Source organism: Zonotrichia leucophrys, chromosome 3 (genome assembly GCF_028769735.1).
Source record: "Zonotrichia leucophrys gambelii isolate GWCS_2022_RI chromosome 3, RI_Zleu_2.0, whole genome shotgun sequence".
Classification (NCBI taxonomy): Eukaryota; Metazoa; Chordata; class Aves; order Passeriformes; family Passerellidae; genus Zonotrichia; species Zonotrichia leucophrys.
This window is the reverse complement of record NC_088172.1, coordinates 33,116,909-33,131,778: the sequence shown is the minus strand read 5'-3', so window position 1 is coordinate 33,131,778 and position 14,870 is coordinate 33,116,909. Positions and strand designations below refer to the sequence as shown.

Sequence of the window (14,870 nt, the reverse complement as noted above, 5' to 3'; positions counted from 1 at the left end):
GGAGTTGTACAGAGCGGTAAGATTCTCTCTGAGCTTTCTTTTCTCCAGGCAAAACACCCTAAGCCGCTCCTCCTTCTGCTCCAGCCGCTTCACCAGCTCTGTTGCCCTTCTCTAGACATTCTCTACAACTTCCATGTCCCTCCTGAACTCGGGGGCTCAGAACTGAGAATTCGAGCCGCCTCTCACCCGCGCTAAGCACACGGGAACGTCTCTAGACAACGCAGCTTTCCCCACAGGTTTTTCGCTGCCTCCCCGGCTGCCAAGCTCCGGCTCTCCGAACGCCCGGCGAGCTGCTCCCCGTGCGCCAGGCGAGCAGAGCGGGGCAGCGCATGACTTTTCCCCGCCAGACCCCCCTGAGGGCCGGCGGCAGAGGCGGGCAAAGCCCAACATGGCGGAAAGAGCACCACCCCCACCTCAGGTGCGGCCCCCGCCGCCGCAGGTGAATGCGGAGCGTACCAGAGCTACTGTGATTGGTCAGCGGTGCTGTCAATCACCTGTCACCGTGGCAACAAAGGCCCGTCCCACGACACTCTCTCGGCGGTTGATTGGTCAGGGCGGCGGTGACGTGCGCCGGGGGTTTTACGGTGTTCGGTGTCGGGAACTGCTTGGAGAAGGCGGGTGGCGGGTCCGGCGGTTGGAGCTGCGCGCTGCCGCCATGACGTTCAAGCGGAGTCGTGACCGCTTCTACAGCACCCGGTGCTGTGGCTGCTGCCATGTGCGCACCGGCACCATCATCCTGGGCACCTGGTACATGGTGAGAGGCGAGGGCGGCCGGCCGGCGGCTGGAGGGGCGGTGGTGGGGGCCGTGCTCTGCGCGCGTGCGCGGGGTGCTCGGTGGGGCGGGGGAGCGGCGCCCGCGCGGCCGCTCTGAGGGACAGCGCGCGTCCCGCTCCCGTCCCGGGCAGCCCTTCCCTGTGCCAGGGCGGTCGGTGGAAGCTGCACCCGGGGATTTCCTGGGGTCACTCGGCGGGACTCGGGTCCCTCTTCTTTCCCGAGGCCTCCTTCGGGCTAACGAAGTCCTGCTGTTCCTCGGCAGCCTCCCTTGTTGTGTTTGGAAAAAGAAAGTGAAGAGAAAGTTCAGAGTGTTTTAATCTGCGTTTCAGAGAGATTGTGTTACTCTTCTCTTTCTTGGTGTGGAGGGGTTGAGACTTTAATACAGTACTGAGCGTGTAAGGGAGGAGATCGGGGTGTGTAATAGGGGAATAAGGTGAGGTACCCGTGAATGATGTGCAACCTCTGAGAGGAAGATGAGTGTCGTCCCCCGCTTTGTGGCAAGGGAAGTTCCTGGTTGTTCCAGATTCTCTTCCTGAAACAGTGATTGAAAAGCAGTGGAAACAAATTTGTCTCCCTAAACACTTCCTTTTTTCTGACTGGTGAGTGCTTTCTCTCCGAGGAAGAGCTGTGGTAGTGCGGATGAAATGCTAGAAATAAAGTTCTGAACTAGGGCAAAGTAGAAAAGTGATAACAGTAGCAGCAAGTTAAAGGCCTGGAGCCCTAACTTCCCTTGGTTCCCTTAAAGGGGGCCTGAACTCCCCTTTATTGGAGTAATTTCCTCATCCTTCCTTCCCCTTAACCCTCGTGGGCAGTAAAAATGAGAGGATAGTTTACAAAAGTTGCATCATAGCTTTTCTCTTCTCCTGAAGCTGTAATCAAAAGCTGTGTTCTCCTTTGGCCTTCTCCGAATTGTAAGAAACAAAGAATGCTGAATTTTTGTGTTGATATTTGAAATAGCCATGCACATAAACTGCCCTTAGAGGCATGGGGGTTTGATTTTGGGGAGTTAATGGTTTATTTTCAACAAGTATGGGGAGATCCTTTATTTTTATGCAGATTGGTCCCTCAGTTGGCAAAAAAAATGTACAGGCAAAACAAAGTGGCTGGAGAGACAGGACTTGAGGAAAAGGGGGGGTAGGGCGTTGGAAATGTAACGAAAGTTTAGGGAAAAGGTATCTCTTTTAAAATGAAACTGGACAAAAGTCTTGGTGCTGATTAAGTTCCATTATTAGTTCATTTCAAAGGAAAAGGTCCATTGTAGTATTGAGAATCAAACTTTTTGGAAACCTGCAAACCAGCCTGTGCTGATGGATGGAGTTCAAGAATGTGCTTCTGGTCCCTGAAGGAAAAGCACAAACCGTGAACAGCGAGGGGGACGGTGATCCTTGCTCCAGAACAAAAGCACCTCGTTGCCTTCCGCGCTGCGATTCCTGTTCGCCGGAGTGTCCCTAAGCCCAGGAGCTTGCTGGGGCGGGGGACAGGGGATGTTTCCGTGGCCACAGACCTGGTAGCGCATCCAGTTTCCGCCTCTCGTGCTGTGCTTGTGTCCCCGCGTTGCCTGGATGCGGCGTCTCCTCCTTGTCTCTCACGGGGTGCTGGGCCGGTGGCGGCTGCCCCGGGCACCCGTGGGGCTGCGGCTCCGGGCGCGGACGGAGCCGGCTTTGATCTCGTGTTACCGCAGCCTCGGTCGCTGCAGGGAAAAGTAGAGCTGAGGTCAAGGTAGCAGGGGGCATGCAAAGTGCTTTAGAGATGCGAGTTTTTATTAAGAAAAACCCTTGTCTATCGAACACTTTGTTAAGCCGTGCGTTGAATATTTTTATCCAGTTCTCAGCTGTCACCTGGGTAAGGGTGAGAACTTTAAAGTCTGGCAACAGCTGTCTGTTTGAGCTGGAAAAGGTTATAACATGGTGGTCTTCCCTAATGCTTCAAAATCAGCATTCAAATATAAATTACTTTTTTTTGCAGGTAAAATACACTTTTGACAGTGAAAGTTAAATTTAATTGCTTTCTGCCAAGCTTTAAAAAATTGTCCAGAACATGTCAGATTTTTTAGACATGTTAATTAATGCCCCATTTAAGAATAGCTCTAACTTAGTCTTTCAGGTTCTTATGAGAAGTATTTCTAAATCAATTAAGCAATCTCTGCTTTTAAGTTGCAGTGGGACCAATAGTAGTAACTTTATGTGTAGCGTGGTGTTTTTTGGTTTGTGGGTTTGGTGGGGCTTTTTGTTGTATTTTGTGTGTTTTGGTTTTGTTGGGGTTTTTTGAAAGATGTAGCTTTTTGGAGGGGGAGAATGTTTCATTCAAGAATAGTTTTATGTTACTGAAAATCTTGCTATTTACTATATAAACTGTGTTCTCGTGCAGTGCAGTCCTGAAGGAATTTGCTATCAAACTTAAAATGGAGTCTCACAGCAATCTACTCCAGATGTTTTAGTAAGATAAGACTTCTCTCTACTTAATACATGTGTTTTTTTTACATAACCATTTCTTTAGGCATTCTCCTATTCTTTGTTTATTTGTGTACTTTTAAATCATGCCTGTAATTAACTTTGCTCCTCACTGGAACAGTTTTATCACTGTCCTTGCTGTGTGCTTCTGCAAGTCCAGAGAGAACCAGGACTACTTTCTAAAATGTCTGCTGCTGATGCTGTGTGAGCAGAGTGTGTCTCAAGCACAGTTCTGTCTGTGTGCTGCTGCTGTTTGTGCACCTATCAGTACATAACAGTGTATTTATCAGTACATAAAAGTGCATTTACCAAAAGACAAGTTAAGAACATTTCTGGCAGAATTGTACTTGGGTTCCAGGTCTGATAAAGCTTGGTTAGCTCTGCAACACCCACTGCTGTTCTGTGTAGGAAGGAAAAAGAAACCTCCTGTTCCTCTCTCCATAATTGCAGTCGTGTTGCTTTGAAGTTTGTTTCTTCCTGTAAAGTTTCATATTGGGCACTGCACTTTCCAGAGACCGGAAGCAGGAACACTGCCCTGGCAGAAATGGGATCAGAGTTCAGTAAACAGCGTGGAAGCCGATAGTATTGTTCTGGAGGGAGGGGCTGCTGCCTTCAGGGCTGCAGGCAGCGATGCAATTGCTGCTGCTGAGCAGGAGCGTGAGGGGGATCTCTGCAATTGCGTGAGCCTCGTTACACTGGCTCACTTCTGTCAGTCTGCTACTGGTGCTGCTAGAGGCTCTGAAGTACCCTAGTTAAAATTACTCTTCTTCAGTTTTTACTATTTCAGTATGTTAATAAATCAAATCAGAATCTCCATCTTGTTTGTTTTTTTTTTTTCTTTTCCCCATTTGGAAACATGTCTAGGGAAAAAATACTGGAAAAGTGAAAGGAAAATGAGTGTAGTGTAGCAAGGGAATTTCCCTCTTTCCCCTCATGAAAGGATATAAGCAAATTCTAAGTAGAAATTCTTGGTTTTGCCCAAGTCCCTCTGAGTGCTTGGGGAAAACTTGACTTCATGTTCGGGCCTCCAGAGAGTTGAAGCACTTACCTGATGAGGCATAAATTGCACACTGTAGAGATAAAACTCACTAATTAAAAAGCTAATACTTCTTAAAGAGTTCCACAGTCTTTAGAGTTCTAATCATAGGGGATGCTAATATTTCTGTTACCAGTGTGTAATAAATTATGACTTTCTACTTGAGAATTGGAAATTTCAGCTATTTGAATCTTGATACAAGCTACATCAAACTATTAAACTTAGTTATCCCAGATATGAAAATGTAAAATACACTCCTTAAACTATTACAAAACTAAATTAAGGTTATTTTCATCTTAATGGGATTATTTTTTAAATAAGAACTTGACTATGCATTTTGTAGACTTTTTTTACTACTATTTTTGATTTCTTAGCAAAAAAAAAAAAAAAACAAACAAAATGAGGCTGCTGAAATTTCTGAGGTGCTGCTTTAGGGTGCTGCAGTATCCACTGAGTGCTTGCTTGGGGTTTTTTGAGTTTGTTTTGTTGTTTTTTTTGAGGGGGAGATGGTGATGGGTTTAATCCTCATATTATACTGAGGCATACATGAGTTACATTTTTTCTGACTTCTGTACGTAGACATTTGTGGACATACATTTGATTTGCAGTGAGTATATACTTAAAATCTCTAACAATGTTCTGTGGTCCAAACCATATTCTTGCTGCTTGTTACACTGATTATTTTGAAACTAGCCTTGTGGTCTTGCTGTTATCAAGCTTCTGGGAAAGAATGGAAGTAGTTAAAATAGAGGCTCTATCTCCGTAAGTCTTGATCACGTTTAACACACGAGTTTCAATTAATTGCTCAGTGTTGTGATGGATTTGTAAACAGTAGTAATGGAGCACTGGAAACTCTGAGGTGTTAATTTGCCACGGTTTTGGTTTGTTGTTTGTTTTTGTTTAGATTTGTTTTGGTTTGTAACTATTTTTATTTGGTCTCATTGATTCTAATAGACTGGATTTTGAATTACTCTTATTTTCTGTTTTACTTGGATACCATTTCAGCTTGAGAAAATAAACCTTTAATACTTAGAACTACACTCAGTAACTAGTGAAATTACCAAAGACTTCGGTACACTGAATTAGGACCACAGATAAGGTGAAAATAAAAAAGAAAGTGACAGATGGAGAATTACTGTCTCAAAATTCTGAGGCATTCAAGTTCTTCAGTACTTCTATAGTAATTCAGGTGCTGCTTGCTCCTTATCCTGAGGCAGACAGCCTATGATGGCAGTCAAACTCATGGCTATGTATAAACAAGAAATGAGTTAGTTGTTAATTGTACGTGTACTTTTGTGCTTTATAAAGTAGAGGTCAATATTTCAGCTGCCAGAGACTTGAACCTTGACTTAGACTTTTTGAAACAAGTACAGTGCAGAAAGGTATTTTCCAACATTCCCAGTTCACTCACTGAGAGGAGGAAAAAGAGGGTTGAAAATGCAGAGAGCATTGAGAGCAGAAGGCCAGAGTACAGAGGGATGAAGCAGATGGGAGATGAAAGTGTTTCATATTTTTGATGAATAGTGAAGCAAAATAAGATTTGAAAACAAGGCAGGTGAGCAACTTGACAGTTTGCCCCTTAAGAATTATCCTGTGAGGGTGAAAATAAGTGCAGTTCTAGGCTAAAGATATTGATGGTTTAAACAGTGTTCTTCACTGCCAGCTGTTTTGGCTACAATGTTTTATATAAAATGCCTTATAGAAATACAAGTGGCTCAAAATAGCTGGAAATTCTAGTAAATTTGTGTAATACATGATGAGATGATTGCATTTCTACAAAGTGAAATGCACTGCCAGCTTTAATTCCACTGAAGGGTTCTTTTAGCAGAAAGTGCAAGCAAGCTTATCACCATTTATCTGTAAACCTCAGGGGAAAAAGAAGAAAAAAATAATAAAAACAATGAGAGGAGAAAAAAAGTTATAGGAACTGTGAGTCTCAACATTTTTACAAGATTGAGATTTTTTTTTTTGCTTTCTGAAATCCTCAGTAATTGTACATAGACTTGCCACCATCATCGACTTCTGGAACCATGCCCATAAAAGAAGAAATACCTGGCAAATATTCTTAAGTTGTTAGAAACTACAAACCAGTTTTCTTTTTATTTTGAGGCTAATTGGAAGGGATCCTGCTGCTGGTGGTGATAGTACTGAATACTGATTGGAAAATGTCTGCAGCTAGAAAAGACCATAATGAGGGTTTTTTTTGTGTTATGCAACCTTTGGCTTGTGTCTCCAGATACTAGTAACAGAAACTATGTCCCTGTAAACCTTGGGTACTTATAAATGCTGTCAAGGCAATTTTACAGAGACTTCAGCTACTTCTGATTCTTTGAGCTCTTACTGAAGACATTTCTGGTGTGTACCAAAATGGGGCAACAGGAGGAGTCTTAAGTGTCAGCGTGAGGGAGGAGAAAGACTGGCGAGCACACACTGTGGGGGATTGATCTTTGTGTGAAATTTTTAACTTCCCCTGTGCTTGTGTAGACCTTTTTGATTAGGTGAGGTTTCAATAAGTGACCTGGGAAGCAGAGGAAGAGCATCTCTCTAGCTTATTAAGGCTGAAATGTGGTAGAAACCCAGTAACTTATTGCTATGTTAAATTAACTCCATTTGTTGTAGAAAGCAGAAATTCTTTAAAAATATTCCTCATTCTGTACCTTTATCTTCCTGACCTTTTTTACCTGCTTCCAGTTTTTCAGTTCACAAACCTGTACATTCATCAGGCAGCGTCAGCTTAATTATGTTATTTGAATCCCTAGGAATCTTACCATCCCCTCAATTTGCAGAGTTATTCAGTGGTGATTCATTGAACCTAGCAAGTGCTCCATGCTCTTTGGGTTGTTTAGTAGTCATTTAATTAAATGAGTTTGAAATTTAACTGTAAGTTGGGCTCTTTTTTTTTCTTCTTCTTCCACATACAGGCAAAGAGAAGAGTTTATTTTTAACTGAAATAAAGGATTATTAGTGGTCATTAAAAAACATCTCAGCTGTTGCAAAGTAATTAACCTTGAGGTAACTGTGATCTCTCTCAGGTGGTGAACTTGCTGATGGGCATCTTGTTGACAGTAGAAGTGACTCATCCAAACATGGTGCCAACTGTTGATATCCAGTATGAAGTCATTGGAAATTACTATGCTTCCGAGAGAATGGCTGGTAGGTCTAGAGCTCTGCTGGCTCATGGGAATATAAAGCATGCACTGCCATGGATTTGTCTTACACCAGGTTGTAATATATGCATATGACTTTTCATAAATATGGTTATCTTGTTTTCTGAATTTTTCTTCATTTATTCTGGGATTGAATTCTTCTACAAGAATAAAAAGAAAGATTTATGGGTTATTATTATAACTTCATTTTATACCCAAGCATCTTAAGTGATGAGATTTCTTGGCCTTCTGATGCTTTGAGTGTTGAAGTATGCGTGGGACATCTGACTCGCTTTCTCCATAAACATTAATTATCTTTGCTGACTCAGTAAAACAAGCTGCAGAAAACAAGTTTAAAGACTTTTCTTCAAAGTTCTTGGTCATCTTCATAGATTAGGAAATACCTTAGAGCTCCTGCATGTAATTTACTGAGAAGAAAACCATGACACCTTTTGAAGAAGAGAGGAACAATTGGGATACCAAGTATTTGAGTGAAACCAAAGTGTTTCTCTAAGTTTCACCTGCAGAATAAATGAGAGAAAGCACCATGAGCAGAATTATGCCCACTTTTCACTCTTCTACTAAGTGTATATGTTTACAGCTGTAATTGGTGTCAAGCTTTTTAATTATTGCATCTGTGAACTTGAGCATATGCTTTGCTTCTCTTGGTTTTAAATGTGCAGAAATGTGTAGTATGGCACTTCTAATCTACCTCAGTCTGTTGTATCACATGAAAATTTAGGGAGGGTCAGGTTCAGCAAAGTAAATAGAACAGCACAAAACTAGTTTTGAGCATTTTGGATTAATTGTTGAGGATCTGTCAGTTCTGACCTGTGACTGTAACCCACATTTGCTACTAATGAAATGGGAGTGGGAGCAAGGACCAAATTCTTCATGAGGCTAAGATATTAAGTAAAATCACAGCAGATGTCTGTAAAATGTCATATGATCTGTAAAGGCCCTTGGGGTACTTGGTAGCCTTAAGCTTATATGAGTGAAAGATGTTTCTGAAGCTGAAGGTGCTGTCTTCACTCTTTAGTGTAAAATCTCTCACATGCTTTTTACTTAAAAATTCTTATTCCTTATTTTGGGATCTGGGCTGGAAGGCTTTGTGTGTGTGAAAGAACCTTACAGGTATTATTGTACTAGTGTATATTGTGAGTAATAACTCCTCAGAAGACAGCCACACTCGCTGGTGATTGCTGAGACTTGTGTCTGATCAACACATTTCAGACATGGGGGAGCTCTTCCTTGATGCCATCTGTGTATGTAGATAGGAATTGCAGAGTAGAAAGGGTTCTCAGATAATCTTCAAGCAGGAGAACAAAAAAATTTTGGCTTCAATACTGCTAAAACCCATTTATTTACCATGTCCATAGACTCTCAGGCTGGTTTCTTTGTGTTTAAAAAAGAACAAGTTTAATCTAACTAGTGGAAAGCAGCTCTGCTTCTGTAATCAGTAAGTGTGATGTGCAAGGAGAATCTTTATCATGCAGCTTCCATGAGTGTCCTGGATTTTGCTACAAATTGGTTTCTGTTCAACTGCTTTTTCTTGTAAATAGTGGGATACCTTCCACACAGTGATTTCCTGTTTTCCTTAGTGTTACTGAAGGAGCAGTGCTGCTCCCACTGCCAATGACCAAATTATGTAACCAAACCATTTTCAAGTGTAAAGGTTGATAGTGTGTTAGCTTCCCTTAAGATTCTGTCCAGTTGTAAAGTTAATCACTGACATACTTTCAGCACTGACACAGTATTGCAAATCAGCATCATTATGGTGCATTACTGTCAAACTGTGTCAGGCTTCTAATTGGTGTTCCTGGGCTTTAGTCAGGCTTTTGATTAAGGCAGAGGGATTTTTCCAAGCAGTTGTAGGTTTTCTTGAACCAGATCTTTTTTTGTTAGGAAGGATCTGAATTACTCTATTCTGCTGCTGGTAGTTGGCATGGATGAGTCAATTGAGAACAGATCGTAGTAATGGACAGAGCTTGGGTACCTGTCAGCTGCAGTGTGACAACTCCAGGAAATGACTGATTCTTACTGATTTTTGTTTTTTGTTTTTTTAATGCAGAAAATGCCTGTGTTCTGTTTGCTATCTCCCTCCTCATGTTCACAATCAGCGCAATGATGGTGTATGGTGCCATTGCTGTAAGTATTTTTATAATTCATGGTTTTAGAGTTGCTACTTGATTTTTTTTTTTAACTAAATAATTTATGTGCTGCTCCTTTTTCCTATTTTTTAGCATCGTGTAGGCTGGCTGATACCATTTTTCTGTTACCAACTCTTTGACTTTGTGCTCAGTTGTCTGGTTGCCATCAGCTCTCTAACCTACTTGCCCAGAATCAAAGATTACCTGGATCAGTTGGTAAGTATTCAGCTCAAATGGATATTTTACATTTGAAATTAAAGTTTGTTTTTATTGGATCAGTGACTGAGTTACACTTCCCTTTGCATAAGAAAAAGGAATTCAGCCTGCAGCAGCCATAGGTGGTTATTATGGGCATGGTAGCTTATCAGAGGTGGAAGAGTTAAAGTTGTCATTCCTCCCTAAAAGGAAAGCCAGGGAGAGTAAGGAAAGTATTGTGATGGGAGCTACTGGTTTAAACTGTGTTGGCTACATTTGCCTTGGAAGTGTGTTCTTTAACACACTTAACTGTGCCTTTTAAGCAGTGGAGCTCAGTGGCAAATTTGCTACTGCAGATTAAAAATGTGTTGACTCTTATCTGATAGGGGACAGGAAGAGAAGTATAGGTAAGGGTTCCCATAGCATTACACATGGAATCTGAGCTTTCCTTTTTACATTCTGTGTGTCTCTTCTCAAGTTGCAGCAGCACTTTCTAAGGAAATTGCAGTGGAGTTCTCACTAACACTGCCTGTGTTTTAACTGCAAGAAGAGTCAATGCATAGAATGTAGTGTCTGCATTGACAGACCGTGAGCTCTGGCTGGCTGGTGCTGTGATTTGCTCAAGTAGATGTTTAAAAGCAAGTCTTTTTTAAAACAGATAAAATCTTAGATTGATGTTTGAGAGAGGCTTTGTTACTGTGGTCAGGGAAGGAAGAGAGACAGGTTTGGAGAAGTTCTGTTTTTGCTCCCCCAGGTTTGGGGTGACATCTTACACTGCACACCAGTGTGTTACAGGTTGGATTGACAGGATATAATTAACAGTAAGTCATTAAGTTGTAGAGGACCATGAGTACAAACACTGTTCTGCAGCTGTGAAGGAGAATCTGTGTTGGCATGAGACTGATGAAGTGACTAGGGACACAGACTGTACTGTAGTGATCTGTTCTTGTGGGACAGAGGCAGGATAAATACTCTGCTTTGTGGGAGGATAAAGAGGAAACTTATTAGAAATAGAACTTTTTGTTTCAGAGGAGTAGTTTACACAAGGGCTTGTTTCATTTGGTGTGAAGTTTGGATTTTTTTAATCATATTTGATTGTGCAGTGTTCATTCTTATCTCTTCCGTTTCTCTCCCTTCCCCCATGTTTTTTTTTCACTAGCCGGATTTTCCTTACAAAGAGGATCTCCTTTCTTTGGACTCCAGCTGTCTCTTGTTTATTGTTCTGGTGTTCTTTGTATTATTTATCATTTTAAAGGTAAGTTAAAACTTAATCATGTGTCTGTTGCAAGAGTTAATAAATATTAAGATGGTGTCAATCTGAGTTAATTCTCAATGCTGAATTCAGAACTCAGCTGCTTTCTTAATGCTGAGGTAAGAACTTCTTTGAGCACAATTGTTGGGATGTTCAGTTCCAGTATGACTTAGGTCTAATCTGTTGTGTACTGGTGTCTTCAGCTAACTTTGTGAGCAGTGGGGTGTGCTCTGCCCTTCGTAAGTAGGAAGGAGGAATGCAAAAAGACTTTTTGTCTATGTGGAGATAATTTTAATATTTGTAATTAAGCTTGTAGTGAAATAATATTGAGTTAATGTATACAAGTTTCTAAACAAAATGTTTAAAATCTCTCACTAAACAAAATGTTTGAAATCTCTCACTGTGCCTAACAAACCAGAATGCAAGTTTTGGAAGGAAGATGATGGAATGAGGAAATATATAAGTTAATTTTAGATCATCCTCCCTTCTGAAGGGTGATAGTAGCAGTTTCTTTCTGAAGGTCTAAATAATGAGGCATTCATTTGGGTTACAAAAACTCTTGTGTGGACAAAGCATATTAGAGAAATGTATTTATAATATACATTGACCATGATACTGTTCCTTTATTGCATTCGGGTTGCATTTAAGAAAAAAATAAATAATGAAAAATAATTTTACTGATTTTTCTATACTTTTTCCAAGAGGAATGTTTAACTGGGGAGAGTGAAAGCCTAATACAGTAGGTAGCACTTGTGTATTGATTGGGAAATTTGGTACCTTAGGTACACCAGTGCTAACTTGTCAGTGAGAGATTTGGAAAAGTTAATGTTACACAAATTAGTAATAAAAACCCCTAATCCTCATCATATCATGATAATGTTTCTTTCTGCAGCCGTCAGTGTTGACTCGAAGTTCAGGGTTCACTGCTCCACCCTCTCCCTGCTGCCTCAGTTGTGTGTCTGAGCCCTCTCCTTAGCGCTGGCAGTTAGTTGGAGCTGTAGTGCTAACTGGGGGATGAGTGGGATTCTACTGTTGGCCTCTCCTCCTCCTCCTCCTGGCAGGCTTGGACTGAGATCCACAGAAGCATCAGCCAGTTGGGGATTAATTTGATTAGCACTGCTAAGGCAAACAGATTAGTTGAATGGATCTGTGAATTCTTTTGCTAAAAACTGTGTGGTGCATCCTCTATGAGTCACTGTGAATGCAGAATGGAGAGCAACATAGGTATGTGGCCAGGTCTGTGAAATAGCAACCATTCCTCAGATATGTGTTGTCTAAGTTGATGTATGCTCCTCTTTATCATAGGAATGTCATACAACATCTAATTTCTGAATCAGCCAATGCTTATGAGGTGTTTAAAAGAAAAATCTCTCTTTCAGGCATATCTCATTAACTGTGTATGGAACTGCTATAAATACATCATCAGCAGAAATTTGCCAGAGATTGCTGTGTACCCTGCTTTTGAAGCTCCTCCACAGGTAAAATCTTGTTTTAAGATAAAAGGAAGCAGTATCATTAATTTTGAAGTAGAAAATCACCGCATCCATGTATGTTTCCAAGCCTTGTCCAGCTTTCTAAAGAAAGACTGGAAAGATAAAAAATTATAAAGCAGCTAATTTTGTGGTGGGTTATTTCTTAGCTAAATTCTGAGCATCTAAAAGGAGGGTCTTTAGAGAGAAGTCTTTGAATGTTTTTCTTGTGGTAGAGGGAAGCTTTGATTGCACCCGTGCGAACCTTCCTTGCTGCTTTGCAAAGTCAAGATGCAGTGGGGTGTGGAATAAAGGACTAAGGGTTAGGCTCAGCAGAGCAGTAAACTGCTCCTGCACCTTCTTTCACTTCCTCATTTGCTTACTAGGAACAGCAGTAAATTCTTAAAATAACTTTGCCTGCAACAGAGGATTAAGTTGCTGATGAGCCATGTATGCTTTTGTTCTCTTTTTTCTTTTTTTTTTCCTCCCATTTGAAATCGCCTGCATTAATCACTTCAAAATGTCTTCTCCTTAGTACGTTCTGCCAACCTATGAAATGGCAGTGAAGATGCCTGAGAAGGAACCTCCACCTCCCTACATACCTGCCTGAAGCAATTTGTATGTTCATTAACATCTGTACCAGCTTCCTGGGGGTTTTGTCTTTTAATCTTGCAAAACTGCTTAAGTAATAGAAATATTCAGGGCTTTAGGAGCAAACTGTTCTGTTTAAAATATGTTTGATATAAACTTACTAAGCAACACACATCTGAGAGTGATTTCATTTGCTTTAATTTTTGTTCTCCCTAATGCTCTTAAACATTTTATTGCCTTAGGGCCTTACACCTGCAAGAACTTATGCATGTGACTAACTTGTGGCTTTTAATAATACCAATTGAGCCACTCTCATTGAAGTTAGCTGTGATTATAAGTGTCTGCAGGATTATGCCCTTAATTTATATTAATTTTTTGTAAAGTAGTTCATAAAGACAATCTGATCGTGCAGCAAAATGACAGTTTGCCTTTATCCATTTTTTGGAAGGGGAAGGGTTTGAATGTGGTATATATGTGACTTTTTTACTTTGCACTTTTCTCATATGTTATCTTACCTTTTATTGTGGTTTTTTTGGTTATCCTTTGTCTTGAAACAGTATTTTTGAGGAACAAGTGAGGGTGGCACAGGAGTTCTATTACAACGAGCTGGGAATGCAAGAAAAATAAACAGAAATGTGGAAGATGGTTGCATGCTTCTAATCTTCTATGTATTTTCCTCTTTGTGATAAATGATACTTAAATAAATCTTTTACAAAATGTTTACCTGTAGTGTTGGCTGATCTTTTTAGTGACTTTTTCATTTAAGTGCTTCAGTGTGCTGCAGACAGTCCAACATACTTAGTTGCAGGTTTAGTGGTTGATCCATGCTTCAGTAGAAGTCCTTATGTGGCTGGAAAACTTGGATTCTCTCCAACACACAGTCCTGTGTTAAAGCCTTTGCATTTCAAGTACTTGGATGACTTCCCCTTGTCTGATTAGTACTTACCCATGAACTGGGAAAAGGGAATTGTACTGGAGGCTTAGCCCTTGGGGAAATCTGATGTCTGGTCAGCTCAGGCATTAAAAGCAGGACAGACACCCAGTAGGACTGCAACATTTACACTGGAAAATGTCCAGAGTTGTTGGAGATATGGCATAACTTAGTGATGTTCTTCTACAATCAACAAAAAAACCAAACCAAAAAACCAAGGTACAAAAAACTTTGCACTCTTCCTCTTTTGTAGCAAGAGCTATAAAAAGGTAAAAGATTATTTAACGATTTAGTATGGCTGAAGAAATAAAACACTTTACTGCTTTGGAATAGAAGAGCTACCTGGTGTCAAATTCTGGGAAAATGGATTCAGATTGTTGCAGCATATAATTTCTGGGGTTATTCCTGTATTTTCAATATGTATCACTGTACACATTTAAAAATGCTCTGTTAGGGCTGTGCTACCAGCAGTAGTTTCCCCTTTTTAATTAACTCAGGTGCCACCTGTGAGAGCACTTTGAAGTGCAGTGGTCTCAGAGCCTCTCTGCCCCGTTCTGGCAGTGCTGTCCTGGTGCTTACCCTGAGGGCTACCCAGGGTGGGCCCAGTGCTGCCAGCAGCTGCACTCCTGTTTCCAGATTCTGAGGAGCTGCCCCGGATCTGAGCTCCCACAGAGGCTCCAAACCCAGGGCATCTTTAGATGCTGCCATGGCCTGCTTCAGTGTGACAGGAGTGGGGGGTGTGTAAGACCACTGTGGTTTCATGCCATATAAGAAACAGTGAAACTGGGTGTTGCTCAAACATGGATTCCAGCACACTCTGCTCTGGGTCCCTCTGCAGTGAGGGAGTGTCTGTGTGTCTGATCATGAGTGGGCAAA

At 41.3% G+C, this 14,870-nt stretch overlaps 1 protein-coding gene across 2 annotated transcripts; it reads left to right on the top strand.

Moving 5' to 3' along the window:
- Positions 1–545: 545 nt before the first annotated feature.
- LAPTM4A (lysosomal protein transmembrane 4 alpha) lies at positions 546–13,786 on the top strand. Of its 2 annotated transcripts, none has more exons than XM_064707765.1 (7): positions 546–754; positions 7,293–7,413; positions 9,478–9,554; positions 9,650–9,772; positions 10,911–11,006; positions 12,383–12,481; positions 13,008–13,786. In XM_064707765.1, exons 1-7 carry the CDS (start codon positions 656–658, stop codon positions 13,080–13,082), a joined length of 690 nt encoding a protein of 229 aa, XP_064563835.1. In that variant the 5' UTR covers positions 546–655; the 3' UTR covers positions 13,083–13,786. The 2 variants fall into 2 exon arrangements, with proteins under 2 accessions (XP_064563835.1, XP_064563836.1); XM_064707766.1 differs by having other exon boundaries at positions 597–747.
- The last annotated feature ends 1,084 nt before the right edge of the window (positions 13,787–14,870 follow it).